At 47.1% G+C, this 17530-nt stretch overlaps 1 protein-coding gene across 15 annotated transcripts in view; it reads left to right on the forward strand.

Annotated features, from left to right (window-relative positions):
* The first annotated feature begins 4454 nt into the window (after positions 1-4454).
* DOCK7 (dedicator of cytokinesis 7) overlaps positions 4455-17530 on the forward strand; it is a 101143-nt gene continuing 88067 nt past the window's right edge. For 7 of the 15 annotated variants that reach the window (XM_065841696.2, XM_065841697.2, XM_071810093.1 and 4 more), the window contains exons 1-2: positions 4461-4624; positions 13951-14056. In XM_065841696.2, coding sequence (XP_065697768.1) covers positions 4587-4624; positions 13951-14056 — 144 coding nt within the window. In that variant the 5' untranslated portion in view covers positions 4461-4586. Of the gene's footprint in view, positions 4625-13950; positions 14057-17530 lie in introns of all 15 variants that reach the window. The other 8 variants (XM_065841695.2, XM_071810086.1, XM_071810087.1 and 5 more) reach the window with 4 other exon arrangements.

Here is a 17530-nt window from a genome sequence, read left to right on the forward strand (position 1 = left end):
CAACTCCCGATTTAGTACACGCTCAGCCTTCATCTCTGTGGGGCACTACTGCATCCATGACACATGAGGATCACCCCCGCCTCAGCTTCTGAGACCACTTAACTGGTCAATAAGCAGAAGCTTATTGACAATGGCTGCATAAGTGGGATAACTCATTTTTTGGAAATAATCATGTTTTTCAAAGACTGATGCACTCTGTGGTTGGAATCCAGTGTAGAATAAGCCAGGTTCCTTCTTTGCGTTCTAAAACATGATGAAGAATGACAATGTGTTACGGCAGAGTTACCACTCAGTACCCTCATAATGCTGATAAAGTTCCAGGTTTTGAAATTGGTTACTAGAAATATGTAGCCTCTATCCAAACATTAATTTAAATTAAGTTGGGCTGTATGGAGGTGTTAATTGCAGTGTACACAGTCCCTCCACTGAAGTGAGTCGTGATTTGTCTTTGCTCTCATTCTGAGATACCAGTCACCCTGGAGCACAATACATAGGCATGAAAAACTTTGTAAAAAATAAGCAGTCTAACACATCTAATCTGTCATCTATTGCATACAATTTTGCTCTAACTTAAAAAAAAAAAAAAATCATACAACAGTTGTTTTTGAATCAGAAGCAGCTGCTAGTTCCTAAAGAAATGCTTGGATGAATTTTTTTTCAGACTGAAATTCCTTGTAATAGGTCTCTGTGTCCAATAGGTCACTTTCACCTCTTTGCAAAGCATGAGTTTGTTTCTTCAGACAAAACATTTCTTTCAATTAATTCACTTTTAAGATGAGAAAACAAGAGGCAGACAGGTGATGTGACTCACAGTGCTTGTCAGTGGCAGCACTCACCTTGGTGCTCGAAATAACACAGCGACACCACGACATCAATCGTACTGAGTTGCCTGTGATATGGAGGCAGGATTTGTTGATACCATGATTTTTTGTATTTGGCATTATTGGATTTATAATGGTAAATGACTGCTTTTTTTTCCCCTCCATACTTCTTCAATTTTTCCTAAACTTCTTTTGGTTAACGCTCCATGCACCGCAAAATTTAGTCAATCTACAGAAGCTCCTGGTTCTCTTTAGAAGGACATGTGTGCATTTCTACCAACCTCAGTGATCTCTTACTGTTTAAAGTCATTGACACTGACTTTGTGGACTTTTGCTGGGCTGTTACTGTCTGAAAAGGAGTGAGTAATCTTTGTTATTTTTCTGAAATTCACTTGTTGATGCTGACTTTTAAATGAATTGAGGGGTTTTGTTAATATTTTGACCAACTATATGGAGAAAGCCTATTTGTGTGGAAAGCAATACCTTCGCATTGAGAGCACATGAGATATACTGTATTTGATAGAGATCTATTCTATATCTGTTTTTTGTATCTTTGAATTGAAAATACATACATTTTTAATTTTTGTACGTAGGTGTTCCACATTAGATAGGGCGTACTTGAGGGTTTTTTTCATCTCTGTTGATACTCCTGTACATTTATATGCATCAACAAGACAAGTAACAAATCATTCACAAAGAGGTGGGCTCTTGGCCCCTGCTCCATTTTAGCTGTGTAGCCTACTGCAGAGATGATCTGCAATTAGTGCAAAGGCTGTCAAGGAGAGACTATTTCATTAATTTAAAGCTTGATTGCTCCCCGTTATTGTCCTGCTCCTCCAGCCAGGCTGTGGCCTCTCTGGTGGCAGAGCAGGAGATGTGTCCCCACCTCAGCCTGTGGTTTCAAACTCTGGTATCCACACACAGGCTTTCCTTCCTCGCAGCTCCAGATGTCATAGCATATCTGTCAGGCACAGCGGAGGTGCAGGCACATCTCATCTGACTGCCCTTCTGTCGGTCGCCTCCAGCACAGGGGTGGGTGGACAGCTGGAATCAAATCTGCTAGAGCTCATGTGGCCAAGCTCTGAGCCACAGAAAAAGTCAGTGAAGAGCAGGACACTGACAGATGAGCAAAGGTGACATCGAAACTCAGCAACTAGTTGCCTCAAGCCCTTGTGCTATGGACTTTGGAGAAGTAGGGAAGCAGGTGACACACGGCTTGGATGCCTATGCAAAGCATGGGTGGTGGGTGGCTGGTCCAAGCTGAGCTCATCGGACAGAGACCTGAAGACACCTATGTCATTACTGCATTTTAAAGCCTACCCTTGGTCTTAAACAGTCCATGCTAACAGATGACTTGTGTAAGTATATTCAATAAGCTATATATAGGTTTTTGGGGATGACATTGAGCCAACTTTGTGTGTCCTGCCACTTAATCAAGTTCTTCTGTTGGTGATAGTATCTGTCAGGACAGGCAAATGAAACCTAAAATCCAAGAGGTCTCTTGATTGACCTTGGCTACTTTGTGTTCTGCTCTTTCCACGTTCTGGCACCGGTAAGAAATTTTCAGAAATGCAGGATTCCCAATTTCTGTATAACGGAGTTAAGCAGTGAGGTTTTCTCTTAAGAGAGGACTAAATTAGCCCTCCTGCATCTCAAACTTTGAAAAGGAATTTCCGTATGGGTGGGAAAGAGGAAGCATTTCTAGTGGTTCCTCATGCTTAGGTCTGTTCTTGTATGCACACACACTATGTAAGAGAATTTATTCATGGAATCATAGAATGATTTGGGTTGGAAGGGACCTTTTTCACATCATCTAGTCCATCCTTCCTGACAGGGACATCTTTCACTAGACCTGGTTGCTCAAAGCCCCATCCAGCCTGACCTCGAACACTTCCAGTGATGGGACATCCACAACTTACGTGGCTTATTGGCTTTTTCTGTCTGCACTGTGTGATGGGCTTGCCCTGGATGCAACTCTACGTGTGGACAGTAATTCAAGAGCAAAGTCTTTGTCTTGGCAGACGTTTATGAGATGTTTGCTCCCCTCCCCCTTGGAGAAGAGCAGCGCTTTCTCAGAGACACACAATGGGTCTTTGCTTCGTGCTGTCTCCATCTGCATGCACGTGTGTGTGCGCGCATCTGTGTAACACAGGACAGCACATTCCTGTAGCCCGCCACAATCTTATCCACATGGCACTTGCTTGATATATGCACAGAGCCCGATTAACTCCAGTGGGATTAACTCCAGTGGGATTACTCACACATGTATATATTTGATGATTTCAGGGCCTGACATTCCCTGTGTAAACACATACAAACAGAAAAGCAGAATAATCATAGGCAGCTGGAAATCGGTGGCTTCAGCGAATGGAAAAATGGGCGTACTCAGATTGCAGTTGCAATGTGCTAGAAACATTCACACAATGCAAACAGATGGAGTCGGATGAATTAACACTCGCTACTTTTGGAGACTTCCTGGATTACTATTAATAGTTCTCTGGTTTAAATTAATGCACAGCATATGTCATGTAACATTGACTTCGAATTATCTGCTAGAATGTTTCCTAGGCTCAAGCTTTTCTTGAAGTCCCAAAAATAGTTTTAACTCTCCATCCTCTACCTTCTCTGCCCGTTAGAATGCCCACCTCAAACACAACACATTTATGGAGGGACTGGTAGTAATGATCTTTTTGGATGTGAAGATGGTTGTTAAACTGTTCCAGCCATCTTTTAAAGCACTATTAGGGAGGATTTTTAGCCTTTCTGCAGGAAAAGTTGGTACCATACAGGGTATGAGAGGCCGAGTGCCCAGTCTCATCCCTGCAGGCATATGGAGCGTACGGGAGCGTGGGGATCAGGGGTGTCCCTCGGTGCCCTGCTGGGTGGGGATGCAGATGGCCAAGGGACCTGGCCGTGCCGTGCAGACCCTGACAGCCCGGAGCTGTGGAGCATCCCCGGCCAGGTGCTTCCATGGGTTGTCACATGCGAGACCCTGGCAGCGGTTTGGAGCTGTGGCCTCTGCTGCCCACACCCTCTGGTTGAACTCTGCAGGGGTGAGATGCTGGATGGTGTGAGCTGGGTGAAAAGCCATTTTCCCTAAACACGAGGAATCTTTGTTACTGCAAGTAATAACCCCAATCCACTCAATTTTTGAATGGGAATAAAGTGGCATAGCATAATACAATAGTTTGGGTTGAAGGGACCTTCCCAGCTCCCCCAGTGCCACCCCTGCCATGAGCAGGGACATCTTCACCAGCTCAGGTTGCTCAGAGCCCCGTCCAGCCTGGCCTGGGATGTCTCCAGGGATGGTTCATCCACCACCTCTCTGCCCAACCTGGGACAGGCTCTTACCACCCTCAGCGTTAAAACGAGGCGGTGAGGGCGAGGTGAACAGGAGACGCGCTCAGCCTGCACCGTGGCAATGACAGAGCGCGGTCGGTGTAGCCCCTCTGACCCCTCGGGGATGGAGGCCGGATCGCTGCTGTTGGTCCCACCTCCGGCCAGGCTGCCCCAGCCCGCCCCAGGGCCGCGGGGATGGGCAGGGAGCGGGGCCGGTCACTCCTCACCGCGCCGTATGTCTGCGAGGAGCGGCCCCTACCCGGGATGGGGGAGGAGGCGGGCGGTGCGTGGCGAACGCCGAGGGTGGGAGCTGGGCCGGCTGCGCCGCGCGGGTGCGCGCCTCCGCGGAGCATTACGGCGCCCATTCCCGGCTCCCCGGCTCCGCCAGCGCTGAGGAGCGGACGCGCGGAGCCCCGCAGCGCGGCCATGGCCGAGCGCCGCGCCTTCGCTCAGAAGATCAGCAGGTAGCGCGGCCGCGGAGCGTGGGGAGGAGGCGCGCCCGCTCCCAGACCCCGGCACCGGGCGTGGGGAGGGGCGGGCTGCCGGGCCCGGCCGGTGCGGAGTGGGGACCCGCCGCCGCGCCCCTGGCGGGGCGAATGGGCCCGGCGCGGCCCTCTCGGCCTCCGGGCTGCTGACAGGGCGGGCGCGCCGCGCCGGGCCGAGCCGCACCGGGGCCGGGCCGCCGCGCTGGGCCCGCCGTGAGCAGCCCCCGGCCGGGCCGCCGGGCAGGGGCCGCCCAGGGCGGCGCCGAGGGGCTGCGGTTCCCCCCGGCTGTAACAAAGGAGTGGGGGGATGCGGCCGTTTGTGTGCGCCGTGTCCGCCCGCCGTGGTGCCGCTTCCCTGGGGAAGGGGAGGAGGATAAAAAAGGAGGAAAAGCGCTGTTTAATTCAGCTCCCTGGGAACAAAGGCTGGCCGGGCGCATTGTGCAGCCCCCTCCCGCCGCACAATGGGCGGCCCGGCGCTCCCGGCAGCGCGGCCAGTGTTTTCCTGCCGGTGCGGGGCTGCCGGCTCCGGCCCCGGCCCCGGCCCCTGCCCTTGTCCCCGGCTCCGGCCGCTCCCCGCCGGGTTGGCCGTCCCTGCTCTGCCCCCGCAGGGCCGGGCGGCCGGAGCCCGTGCCTGGGAGCAGCAAACCTGTCCCCTTGCTGCCTGCAAAATGGGGGAAATAGTCCCTTTCCTTTTGTGTGCGATGGGTAGTTCGTTCATGTTAGCACAGCTTCTTGGACTTGCAGAGCTGCTTGATACTTAGAAGCGTTAAACATCCTTGTATTCCACAAAGTTTTGGGTTGTTTGTTTGTTTTAAAGAGGAATATTTATAGAAGATTACTTGCTAATACCAAGCTTCTGCAGTTCTATGTTACAGGTTAGGCATGTGGTTCCAGGTGGGAACCACAGTTTTCCTGTTGGCAGGTCTGACCAGATAGCCTTTGGTGACCCTGGTACTTCTCCTGGCTGTAACTTAGCAGCAGAAGGGAAGTGGGAATCATCCGTTTTGCTGCTGCTATTTGGATGCTGTGGACAGTAGTGAAAGCAGTATCATTTTCATGCCATTGAATGGGGAAACTGTAGGTACAAATAGTTGCAGTTAGAGAAGCTGTGATGGGGAAGGGTCACAGACAAAGAAAAAGGAAGTCAAAGGAAAAGGCTGTAGGTAGGAGTCAGAGAAGTGGTATCAATAACACCCCACTTAAAATCCGAAGACGGGGGTGAAAACATTGCTCCACTCTCATGGCTCTCAGCAGAGTTTGGTGTGCACCAGCCAGAGGTTAATGTGATAGACCAAGGTCTTGGAAACAGAGAAAGCTGGATTTGCTGCCAGCCTCTTTTTCCCGATTCTTGATTGCAGTCATAGAAATAGTGACATGTGAGGCAAGAAGTAAGAGTTCTGCAGCCCTGGCAGGAATTTCAATAAAATGGCCCTGGGGTGACCTGGTGCTCACGATGTTTCTGTCTGTGTCAGTGTTCCTGCCTCCATCGAGCAGGAGCGCAGTTCAGCAAGTTCCTCAGGCAGTAGCAGAGATTTACCGCCTTTGTGTACCTTTAGATCTAATCCCCTCGATGTGATTTCAACCAAATGGCAGCAGTGTGCGTGCATGCGCAGGCAGAGGTGGTCTTTTCAACATGTCACATTCACTATTTGTACAAGCTGTGCCTGCAGGAGGACCCAAGTGGTCTGCAGTTGAGTTCAACTCCTTCTTTTATGGTTATTTATAAGACTGCTCTATTTCTCACTGGGGTTTCCCATACTGTTGTGTTGTCTTCTGAGAAATCTGAAGTTCCTGGTTCACGGGCTGCATATCCAGTGTGTGTGAAGGCAAAAACTTGTGGGCAGAAGACATGATGTACCCAGAGGTGCCCAGACTGAGCTGTAGCCCTTCTGGTGCTGAGGCAGAATATGCTGCTGTGAATTACTGTTTCAGAGGATGAGAGGCTCCAACAAGCAGCACACGGAAGTCCCAAGAGATGTGTTGGTGGCTGCTGGAAGCCCTCCCCAGTTCCATTGTTTAAAGAAGAATAGATCCATCGCATTTTCACACTCCCCCCTCCGGTTTGGCTTACTCATTGAGGTAGATAAAGCATTTGTCTTGCTCAGAGGAAATAGACATGCTGCTCTTGGTTTGCCTGATAGTGTGTAATTCAAATGGGATGTAATTCAGATCCGCAAAGGTAAATTACTTTAAGGCCTTCCTACCAAGCAGATGCAAGCATCTAAGCTGGTTATTACAGTAGCGGTAGAAAAATAAATGTGCGATCGGCTGTTCTGTTTCTTTACAGCCCCGATTTACTGCTGGTGCTTTCTTCAGCCGGCGTGGTGCACCTCAAGGTAGACACCAAACTCCAGTGCCGGCTGGTATCTGTTTATTGCTACTGGAATCTTCAAATATTGGGGATAACAACTATCAGGGACTGCTACAACAGTTTTGTATTTAAGACTGTTTGTTACAAGGTGTCTTTCTGATGAGGTCATGACACCTTTTTGTTGAAAGGACTTCAAACTACAGGAGATTTTTAGCCTGAACTTTGGCCATCACATGTACTTAGTAATTCTTCTTGACTCCATTGGAAGAAACTCCTGAGTTAAACTGACTGCAGTGGGTTAATAATACTTGAAATCTCACCTGAAATTGTTAATTTTAAATTGGAATACATCAGTAATATGTTTTTTTATTAAACTGAATTGGAACATGTTCTTCTGCAGCACCATAATACTTGTGTAACTGTATGAATACTGTTGTTTCTGTCTCAGAGTAAGAAGAGATGTACTTCTGTTTAGTACCCCTCTTCAGTTCATATGGTGTTTGGGGGACTGGAGGAGAGTTAGCAGGAGGCAGGATCCACCCCAGCAGAGATAAGTTCTCACTTTTAGATGTCTCAGTAAAAAACCACCCAAACAGTCAACACATTATTCTGGAGGAACCAGCTAAGCTGTGTGTTTGCCCTCAGCAGGGCTGGGTGTTCAGGACCGACCCAGCCAAGTGCCATGTCTGTGTTGTCCCCACCAAGCACCCACCTCTCCACCCATGTGTGCTTCAGATTCCCAGTTGCATTATCCCAGTGCATTTTCTGAGTATGGGGCAGCTTGGCAGAGAAATGTGATGTGGAAGCCTCACCACCAAAAAGGCCAATTCTGAGATCCTGAGTGTCTCGGTAATTAAAGTGTGTTGTATCCTAGCACTCCAGTCTTTCTGGGGGTAGGCAGAGGAACAGGTGTGCAAGTTTTGCCGGAGTTCAAATACAGAAAAAGGAAAAATCATCCTTAAAACATCACACAACATACACAGTTCAGGCAAACTCTCAGTGTCTTGTCATTGCTCTTGGACCATCTCGAGATTGGGCTGTCTGGGGGATTCAGAACTGCTTCTTTGGTCAGACTGTCACCATTTGGAAAGTCCCTTTCCTTAAGAGTTTTGCTCTTCCTTTACTGCTCCCACAGTGAGAGGATCCTTCTGACTTGAAATAACATACCTGCCCTACCCTCTGTTTTGCTATCAGTTCAGCCTCCCACAGAGCCCAGAGCATGTTTTTTACCACTGATCTTTATTCTCTTGCTGAGAATTTTCAGTTTTTCTGTCCCCAGCTCTTGCTGGAGTCTGGCTAATTTTGTTTGCACCCTTGTGGGTCCAGCCCCTTCTTCTGAGGTGCTTCCATGTGAATGGAAACCACACAGTGCCATGAAGTGCTGCTGTCTGGGGGGCAGAGCCCTGGCTAAATAGGGGAGACCTTGCTCTCACATATTCAGTGACTTGGAAATATCCCATCATCCAGGGCTCTTAGGTTGTATGTGGACAGATTTCTGGAGTAATCAGAGTTTGTTGTCTTTATGGGTTTGAACTGAGGGGAAAACACTTCTCTGCATTCAGAGCTTGCATCTAATTTCTGCTGAAGCTCCCTTTACACTGTAAAGGGTGACCTGGGAAAACTAAATTTACATTTGTGTTCATTTAGAGCCCTTTTACATTGCCTGAACGATGTGTCAGAGAGACTGACAGCCACCTTTGCCCTGCCGGAGGGTAAACAGGGATGGTGTGAAACCTGCACCCACTGGAGCCGATAGCAAAGCTGTCACTGGCTTCCACAAGCAACAAAATGGACCAGAAAGGTAGTGGTTGCAGCAGGATATTCATCGCAGTTTATTCTCCTCCTTTATCCAGATGCCATTTGCCATCTACTATTGTGGGTAATTGAAAGTATTTTTAACAATTTTAACAGATACTTCAGAGCATCTTCTCCGAAAGTCACGTTGTCTACCCCGTGTGGTCATTGTGGATGTCTCATGCTGGAGTCAGCAGTGCTCTGGGAAACCTAAGAAAATTTCTGATCGCTCAATGCAAGAGAAGGCAGGGAGAACAGTTCGTCCCTGGGCCTTCATTACAAAGCTGTTTCTTTGTACAAGGCTTCCTTGTTTGTTTTGTTTTGTTTTAATGCAAGATGTCACTTTGATCTCTCCTGAAGAGTCCAATCCTGTGATGATTTTCAGAGTAACGTATCTTGGGAGCTCATTCCCTTTGCTGCAGCTTAGGGGTGACACTTTCAGCCTCAGTCATCAAATATTACCAGAAGAGCACCGCAGGTAGCATTGTATGATGTTTTTTGTTTTAATCAATGGTAAGGAAAAAGGAAACATGTTGCTCATCTTCTGTGTTAATTTAAGAACCCACACTTAGCTCACAGCAGTCAGGATCAGGCTGGGTATTTCCCCAGCCTCAGGTTGTAAATCCAACCCATTTCACTCAAAGCAAAAGAAGGAAACGGGATGCTGGCTTTGAGAGGAAGGCTCCATCCAGGGCACAGCTGAGCTCCAGGGCTCTCCCTCCAGCAGGTTCCCTCATCCACAGCAACACACACCTGGTTGCTTACGCTGTGGTTTAAACCTGGATGGAGCTGGCTGTTCCGCAGGCAGGAGAACCCAGTGGAGCACGGATGGACAGAGGGACAGGTCATCTCACTGCAGCGGCAAGACCAATGCGACCGATCAGTACCATTTGGCTTTGGGAAGTCAAACCCAAGAGCAGCGACTAAAGCAGGACAGATGCCTCTAGCCACGTGCAGAGTTGTACCCAAATGAGCTGGCTGAAGCAAGGGAGATGCTTTCACTTTAAAAACTGTGTAAATACAGTTTTCTCTGCTGCTGAGAGACAACAAGCAGCTTTGCATGGACTGATGCAGATGCTCACTGTACCAGGCTGCCTTTCTCAAGAGGCAAAAGCTCGCTGGGTGTAGAGTCACTGCGCGTGACACACGGGAAGAAGAACAGGCAGGAGTAACAGCTTTGTGATTAGCAGGATGGGGAGGAACAAACCATTTGCATTGCTCTTTCAAAATGGGGAGGGCTATGGAAAAAAGAGAGACTTCCTCAAATCTCTACAGCAGATGATCAGGATGACTGTGTCCTGTGTCCTGAGCAGCCTCCTCTGCTTCGTGTAACTGGACAGGTCTTGGGGAGCGTTTTCTGGGGAAGACAAAAAGAAGAACTGATATTTCCAGTATGCTTCTTAAGCTAAAAAAAAATGAAAGGGACAATTTTTGATTTTGACTGGGTAGGAATGAAACAGAAATGATTTTTGTGCATAGTGAAGAAACATGGAAGTACAAACAAATGGTTTCATTTTGTTATTTACAGCTCAGAGTACTTTGAGAATGACTGGTCTTGTTTTGCTTTAGAAGCCAGTTCCGAGGGGATTTTTTTTTCCTCTCCTTTGTCTTTTTTTGTGTGTGTGTGTGAACCGAAGGCACACACAATAATTAACCAGTGAAGAAGGTCAGAAAGGAAGTGACTAAGGAAGAGGTACTTTAAACAGAGACATTCATGAAGCCGTGGGCTGTAATTAACTGGAATGTTTGTCTAAGGATCCCAGGTTTCATGTGTGAATTTAAGATAGTTATTAAAGAGGCGTTTTTTTATGTGTCCTTTTAGTTATCGGGGCTTTATTGACTCTTCTGCCAAATCAATTTTTTTTTTCTTCATTTGGAGACTATTTTGAAATTTATTTCTATTTTCTGTTTTGCTGTAATACACTTTTTAACCTAAGTTGGTTTGGGAAGCATAGCTTCTAGCTAGAAATAGTGTTCAGGATTATAATATAATGTGAACTTGCTGGTCATGAACAGATGGGATTTGTCATGGACAAACAGCTTTTGGAGAAGGAGGAGAAGGTGAGTGTATGATCAGTTTTGGGGAAACTGTGAAGCTCTGTGATGAAGCAGTGAGAAAGCAGTTCCAAAAGCAGTCAGCTGAGGTGTTTTTCTCAATAGGAAAATACTCATTTGGGTCTACCAAACCCTGGTCAAGCCTTATCTGGAGTGCTGGGGATGAAACACCATGTTAGGAGGTGTGATTGCTGATGGAACAGATGTGGGGAAGAGCTGCTGGGTGATGAAGGGAGCAGAAAGCCTGTCCTGAGATCTGGCCTTGCTTTGCCTGATAGAAGGAAGGCTGGGATGGGATAATTTTTGTGGGAAGGGGTGGGAGGAGGGCTATTGAACCTAACTGACGGTGTTGGCACAAACCCGAATGGCTATAGATTACCCATAAATACAGTTGGTGATCAGGTTGTGTTAGAAGCTGGTTTTGAAATGTCAGGAGCGTGGTGCTTTCCAGTGGGGGAAATGGTGTTGGACACATTTGTGAATGCAGTGATGCAGAAAGGGAGCCAACAAGAGCTGGGGATCAGACTGCAGGCTTGGAGTAAGGAGTGGGAAGTCCTGCAGATGCTGCTCAGGAATTTTGGGATTTAGACAGTAGCCAGTTATTTCATGTGGGGAGAGGTTTGGTAATCGTGAAAGCTGGAGAAGTAAGACCACTTCAGACTTGCAAGGAATGATGGTGAATTGGTCAAAGCAACTGGAGGTTGTTCAGTTCCAGCTGTGATCATGCCTCAGGGGAATTTTTAATATCCAGTAAGGTTATTAATGGGGCAGCAACATGGAGCTGCCACTGATGTACAGCGCATGGTCAGAAGCCACACTGATCAGTGTCACTCTTGTGTTTGACCGTGTTTCTTCCCCTGTTGCATCAAATGACCTTTTCAGTGGGGATGACATCGGACGGTCTGATGGCATCTCTGCAAACTCACCGTGGCCCTGAGCAATGCTATGGTTGCAGCCGGGCTTATTTGAGCTTCAAGTTGGGATAAAGCACAATCGTAGCTGGAGTTAACGGTGTAACCACATACAGCACAGCTCCCAGCTGCTGCAGAGCTGCCCAGCTGGGGCCAGCACGCAGAAGAAAGGACTGAGAACCCTTTGGAGTCTGTCGCAGAGTGTGTTTTGGGTTCATAGGGAGCTGCAGGAGGAGCAGCGCTGAGGAACGTGGCTGGGCACCGGCTGCGGTTTCGCAGCTCAGGATAGGTTTCCTCCTCTAGCTGTGCTTTCCACCTGGAAACAGCACACATCTTTTAAAAATACGGAAGGATTTTTAGTTTTTCCTATGTTGTGCTGCATTGTGAAATGCGTATCATCAGGAATTACACAAAACACACACCTACTGAGAGGTTGGATTTAAAGCAGAGATCATCCGCAAGCTTGTAAGTCTCATCAGCCACAGATGCATAGTGTTTTCCATGCCAAGCAGCCATTTTAATATGTTCCAAATTTTCGTATAAACGCTAGCAGCATGCGTGATTTGTTCTCGTTTGCATGTGTGTGTGTGAACATGGTGGGAGCACGGCAGATGTTTTTTCCAAGGATGGTCAGACAGCCGAGTGTTGTCCATCCCCAGCAGGAGCTGCTGGTCTGCTTTCAGAAGCCACCCACCAGAAGAGAAAACATAATCTCCTGTGGATAAATGCAAACATTAAACAAATTACTTCTTGCAGCCGGAATACATAGAACTTTTTTTTTTCCTTCTGCAGTTCACTTTTTCAAAAGACAAAAAAATGCTTCCTTTAGCTAGTCTTACTCCCGTCTTCTGGCCCGAGGAAACATCTGCTCTCCATGGTACGCCTGGTTGTCCCACCTAGTTCCCTTTTAGAGTTCCCTTCTCTTCCATTGACATCAGTTGCCTCCACCTGTCCCTATTCCTGCATACCAGCGTTCACTGCCAGAGCAGTCCCGAAGCCAGGAGCCCATGCTGACATCAACGTTTTGCTCAAGAGAGGTTTAACTATCTTTACTCGACAGGGTTTTAGCAGCACGTTCCCCTGAGTGAGATCAGGAGCCAGTCTGTCAGCCATGATGCTGCTCCCACAAAGATCGCTGATATAGCAGAAAAAAAATTTACCCATGTCCTTGCAGCCTCTTTGTCTGTCTTAAGCACCGGTTGGCGTCTTTTTGGAGCTGGGACCTTGTTCTGGGAGACAGTGGAACTGCAGTGCTGCAGTGTGGTGGATGACACGCGGGAGCGGGTTTGTCACTAATAAGTTGTCATTGACTCCTGGAGAAGAGCGTCCTGTGTTGGTGTGTTGATGAGGTCCTGAAGACTGGGGTAGTCAGCACCTTTTTTTTTGTTGTTGTTGTTGTGGAAAGAATCTGGGCTTTTGATTTGCTTCTGGAACAAAACCATTTCCACCACAGTCAAAGACTTGCCGAGATGAGCTGCAGCTTACTCTAGGGTTACAACATGGAGCACTGTGGATGGTTGTGTTAGCGCTTGACCCATGGCTATTAAAACAGTCTTGGACTATGAACATTTCCCTCTCTGGTGTGCTCGTCCTTTGATGAGATGTTCCCTTGGTGGCTTTACTTAACTGTTGTGTTCTCAGTCTTACCAGCGACAATGCGGCTTACTGGGGAGAACAGCAAACCCCAGAGGGGCACAGGGTGGATTTTACCCTCTGGGCATGGAAGGATTGATCTGTGATTTTTCTTCCTGGTGAGAAAAGTTGCCCAGTGGTGGGATTTCTCTTTGGCAGAGATCATTAGACATTGTGCCCTGCCAGCAAGGGATGAAAATGAGAGAGCAGAGCACAGGAGGAGATGTGTGACCAGGCTTGGAACTGCTGAGGGGTGCGGAGAGCTTTCCTTGGTAGGAACGGGAAAGAGCCTGCTGGGAGCAAGTTTATTTGTGCTCAGCGTCACATGCATTTTATTGCCGCAGATGTGCACAAAAGAGCAGTTCACAGAAGGAAAAAAAACTTAAATGCTGTTAAGAACATGTATACGTAGCCTTGCGAGAATTTTGTGATTCTCTAAGAATTTAATATGCAAGGTCTGTTCTCACTGGCTGGTGACACTCTTATTCCAACCAGCGCACTAAGTATTTGGTTCCATTCCAACAGCAGCATAAAGTGTGTTTGATATATCATCTTCATCGTGATTCCTTTACAGAGATAATGTTGTCCATGTCTCGTTTCAGAACGGTGGCTGCTGAAGTCAGGAAGCAGATCTCAGGACAGTATGGAGGGTCTCCCCAGCTTCTCAAAAACCTCAATATTGGAGGCAGCGTCTCTCATCATACAACTGTAAGTAATGTTTGGAACATGGAAGAGTGAAGACAGTGTGCATAGTTATTTTGATAATCATTTGGAAAGAAGTTGCGGTGCTGATAGGTTGTAGACCTAAGCAGCCCGTAATAACACTGAGGAAATAATTCCATGCAAACCCCCCTAATTTTGGAGGTCTCAGTCTTGCAAATCGGGCATTAAATTGCATGTGCGGTTCTCTCCATGAAGCGCTTTACAAGCTCATGCCCTTCAGGTGGCTATTTTCTTGTGTTTCTTATCACTCTTGAGAGTGGGACTGCAGTGGCTCATCTGCTCTTCAGAGGTATTTTGTTATTGTGAAATTTTAATGTGGTTATTCCTCAGGAATGTGTGTTTACTTACAAGTTTACAGTCCACTTTCCAGAGTGGCTGAAATGTGGGCCATGTTGTCAGAATCACCCTTTCTGAAGTCAGATTTTCTTGCATGGCCTACCAGTAACCTTCAAAATTTATTTACCATGGTGGTAAAAATTTCAAGAGTTCAGCCAAACTTTTTCAGTCTGGAACTGTGTTTTTGGAAGTGTTCCTTGGATTTGGATTGTTGCTTTGGGTCATAGCAGTTGCTTTTGCAGCAGTCAACTTAGAAAACAAATACGATAGCATCTCGTTTTCTTCAAAGAGGGTTGATTAGGTCAGGCAGTACTGGAAATGTGCCCTGAATTTGATAGTCTGCACAAGTGTTTGAAGTAGGGTCCTGTAGAGTTTCCTTAGTTCATGTCCTGCTCTGTGTCCAACACAATGCATTAAAGCTTTCTCGTACAAAGCACAAATGTGGGATCTCCAAGATGAAGTTGATCCCTGGCTTAGAAGAATGGCTTGGCTGCAGGCTGAAAGTTCATCTTGAAGGAGATCTGGCTGTGCCACAGTCAGTGGGGACTGAGAGGACTGGAATTCCTGTAGTTTCTGCATCAGCTGTGTGAGCCCCAGGCCACCAGAGGCTGGCTTTTGTCAGCTGTAATGTGAGTGAGCAGGAGGAGGGGTTAACGAGAGCGGTGTGTCCAGGGCTAATGCTTTATCGCAGCCATCTCTGGAGGGGTGTGGAATGATAATGCAAAGCCCTGACTTGGCAGTTCTCCGTGGTCTTTTGCATAATCCGGTATTAGGTAATAGGGAGGGACCCCTGCTGTTAGCGTGGTGGGCTGGATGGAGCACTCGGGGTCATTGAATCCACTTGCCTGCAGCAATGGATGGCTGAGGAACAGACCCTGCTTTTGAAGGACCCATCCCACAAACTTCTGTGCCTCTCTTGTCTCACATGTGGTTTCATCTTGGAACAAGTCCCCTGAATTAGTTTTCTACTCTTCATTGCTTCCATACAGCAAGATATCTTCCGTGAATCTCTCCAAGCTGTCCCTCAGCCAGCCATGGTTTTGATAATTATTTTTCCTAGTATTCCCCCCATTTAGCTCTGAATCATCTCTTCCACTTTTTCTATTTCTAAGCTTTTTCCATTCTGCCATCATTGAAATCTGTGTGCTCAAAGCTTTAGTCCTGTCGATCTACACATGTAATTCTAAATGCATGGTGAGATTTGTTGGTCACGGTATTGTCAGCCCTGCCTTCAGTTCTTATGTCACTTGTTATCCTGTTGCTGTTGTGTTTTCTGGTAAATATATGCATGAATCTGTAAAAAAACTGGAAAAGGTCATGCTGACTGGGAGCAGGCTCTGAACCTTTCCCATCAAACTGCATTGCGTGCTGGTTGATGTGATTAGCTCCTAGTTTGTCAGATTAAATTCTGTGCTGAGCAAAGATGCTCTTCAGAAGCGTGATTAACATGGAGCGATAGTTTGTAGGAGATAGACTCATGACTTAACTAAATATACTTTTCCTACAGACTATGTCCTGAGGCTGAATAAAATGACAGAGGTTCGCTTGTACTGAATTTGGGGTTAATTTCTCTCCCTTAGGCATCCATCAGAATTTGCAGTGCCTGCCTGCCCTGGCTTGATAACAAACATTATACAGAGAGAAAGCATTACTGCTGTGAGACTGAAATAGCTATTTGCTCTGGAAAAGTTCAGAAGTTTGCATGTCCTAATAGATTTACAGCAAAGAAACAGAAGGCCCTGAATCTGCATGGCAGTTTTGTGTAGCCATACTGGTTTGAAAGCCTAGATTAGGATGCCTGGTGTGGGTTTAAATAGGCAACTTATGCTAAAATGTATGGATATTTTATGTATGGATATGGATTGAGTTTCAGGTGAGAATCTCCACCATGGCAGCAAGTTGCACTGTTGAGCATGTGGCATGGAACTGGAGGACTTTGCACGGTCGTGCAGACGTGATCTCTCCTACCCAGTGCATGTTACTCATCGTGTGGAGCATTTCCATAGCTAGTTGTGATCCAGACAAGGTCACACCACTGATTCCGTCAGCAGTTGCCAACAGTAGCTGCTTATGGTAATTCGCCTTGGAGTCTTACAACACGCAAGCCAGTGTAGACATTTTAATGGAGAAATGTATATTTTTCTGAATGAAGTACCCTCAGCACTGTGCTTGGTTGGGCCTTTTGTTTCTTGTTGACTGAAGCCAGTGCAGGGACTTTTCACACTCAACAGACTTACATGTGGTTGAACCGAGGATAAATGCAAAAACCTGTCAGCTGAATTTTAGCAAGTCTCTTCCCTTTTGCTTCACAAGCAGCAGACTGCCAGAACTGTTTCTAATTTAGTAACTGGTGGAGCTGGGGAGAAGATGCTGCTTTCAAATGACTGTACAGGAGCCTGCGGTTTATTATTGTCAGCATCCACCCTTCTGCCACTTTAGGAGCAGCTGATTTTAATTGCACACCCCTCAAACCACACGTACAGGTCCGAAGTCTTCAGAGGCTTTTTCTGTAGGACCTAGCGTGCTGATGTTAGACTCCTTGCAGGATGCAGTCCTTGCAGCACTCAGCTTTTATTTTTGAAATCCAGAACAGAAGGCACTGACAGTTTATTGCTGAGAAATAGGAGCTGTAAGGTCTTAGATGAAGGGGATTTTATTTTTTTAAGTTACTTTTGCAAGTCACTCTAAACCCACTGATAAATCGAGTGTACATTGCACCTTGCTGTTTGTGTTCTGGGTTGTAAGCCATGTGCTGTGCTTATCTTCGGTGCATTGAGAGGTTCAGTATTCCCTGGTGGGAGCTGAAGCTTCTCACCACAGATGAATGCTGTGAGCAGAGCTTGTGCTTCCCTTCACAGAATTCCCCAGTATCTTGCAGGATGGGCTATTGGCTTTGTTTATTTATGAACTGGACTGTTTACTATGGGCTATTATAATCCCTCATGACTAACCACTTTCTTTTCTTTCCAAGTTTATTTCTTCTCCTGAGCAGCTCCCTGTGTTATGGTGCCTGTTAACCGCCCTCTCCGTGTTGCATCCTGGTTGCTGCAGGGTGGCAGAGCCCAATTCCTCTCCCTGCATTTTTGCAGTAGTTCTACCTGCATGAAGCTGGCTTGTGGATTG

Source organism: Patagioenas fasciata, chromosome 6 (assembly GCF_037038585.1).
Source record: "Patagioenas fasciata isolate bPatFas1 chromosome 6, bPatFas1.hap1, whole genome shotgun sequence".
NCBI lineage: Eukaryota > Metazoa > Chordata > Aves > Columbiformes > Columbidae > Patagioenas > Patagioenas fasciata.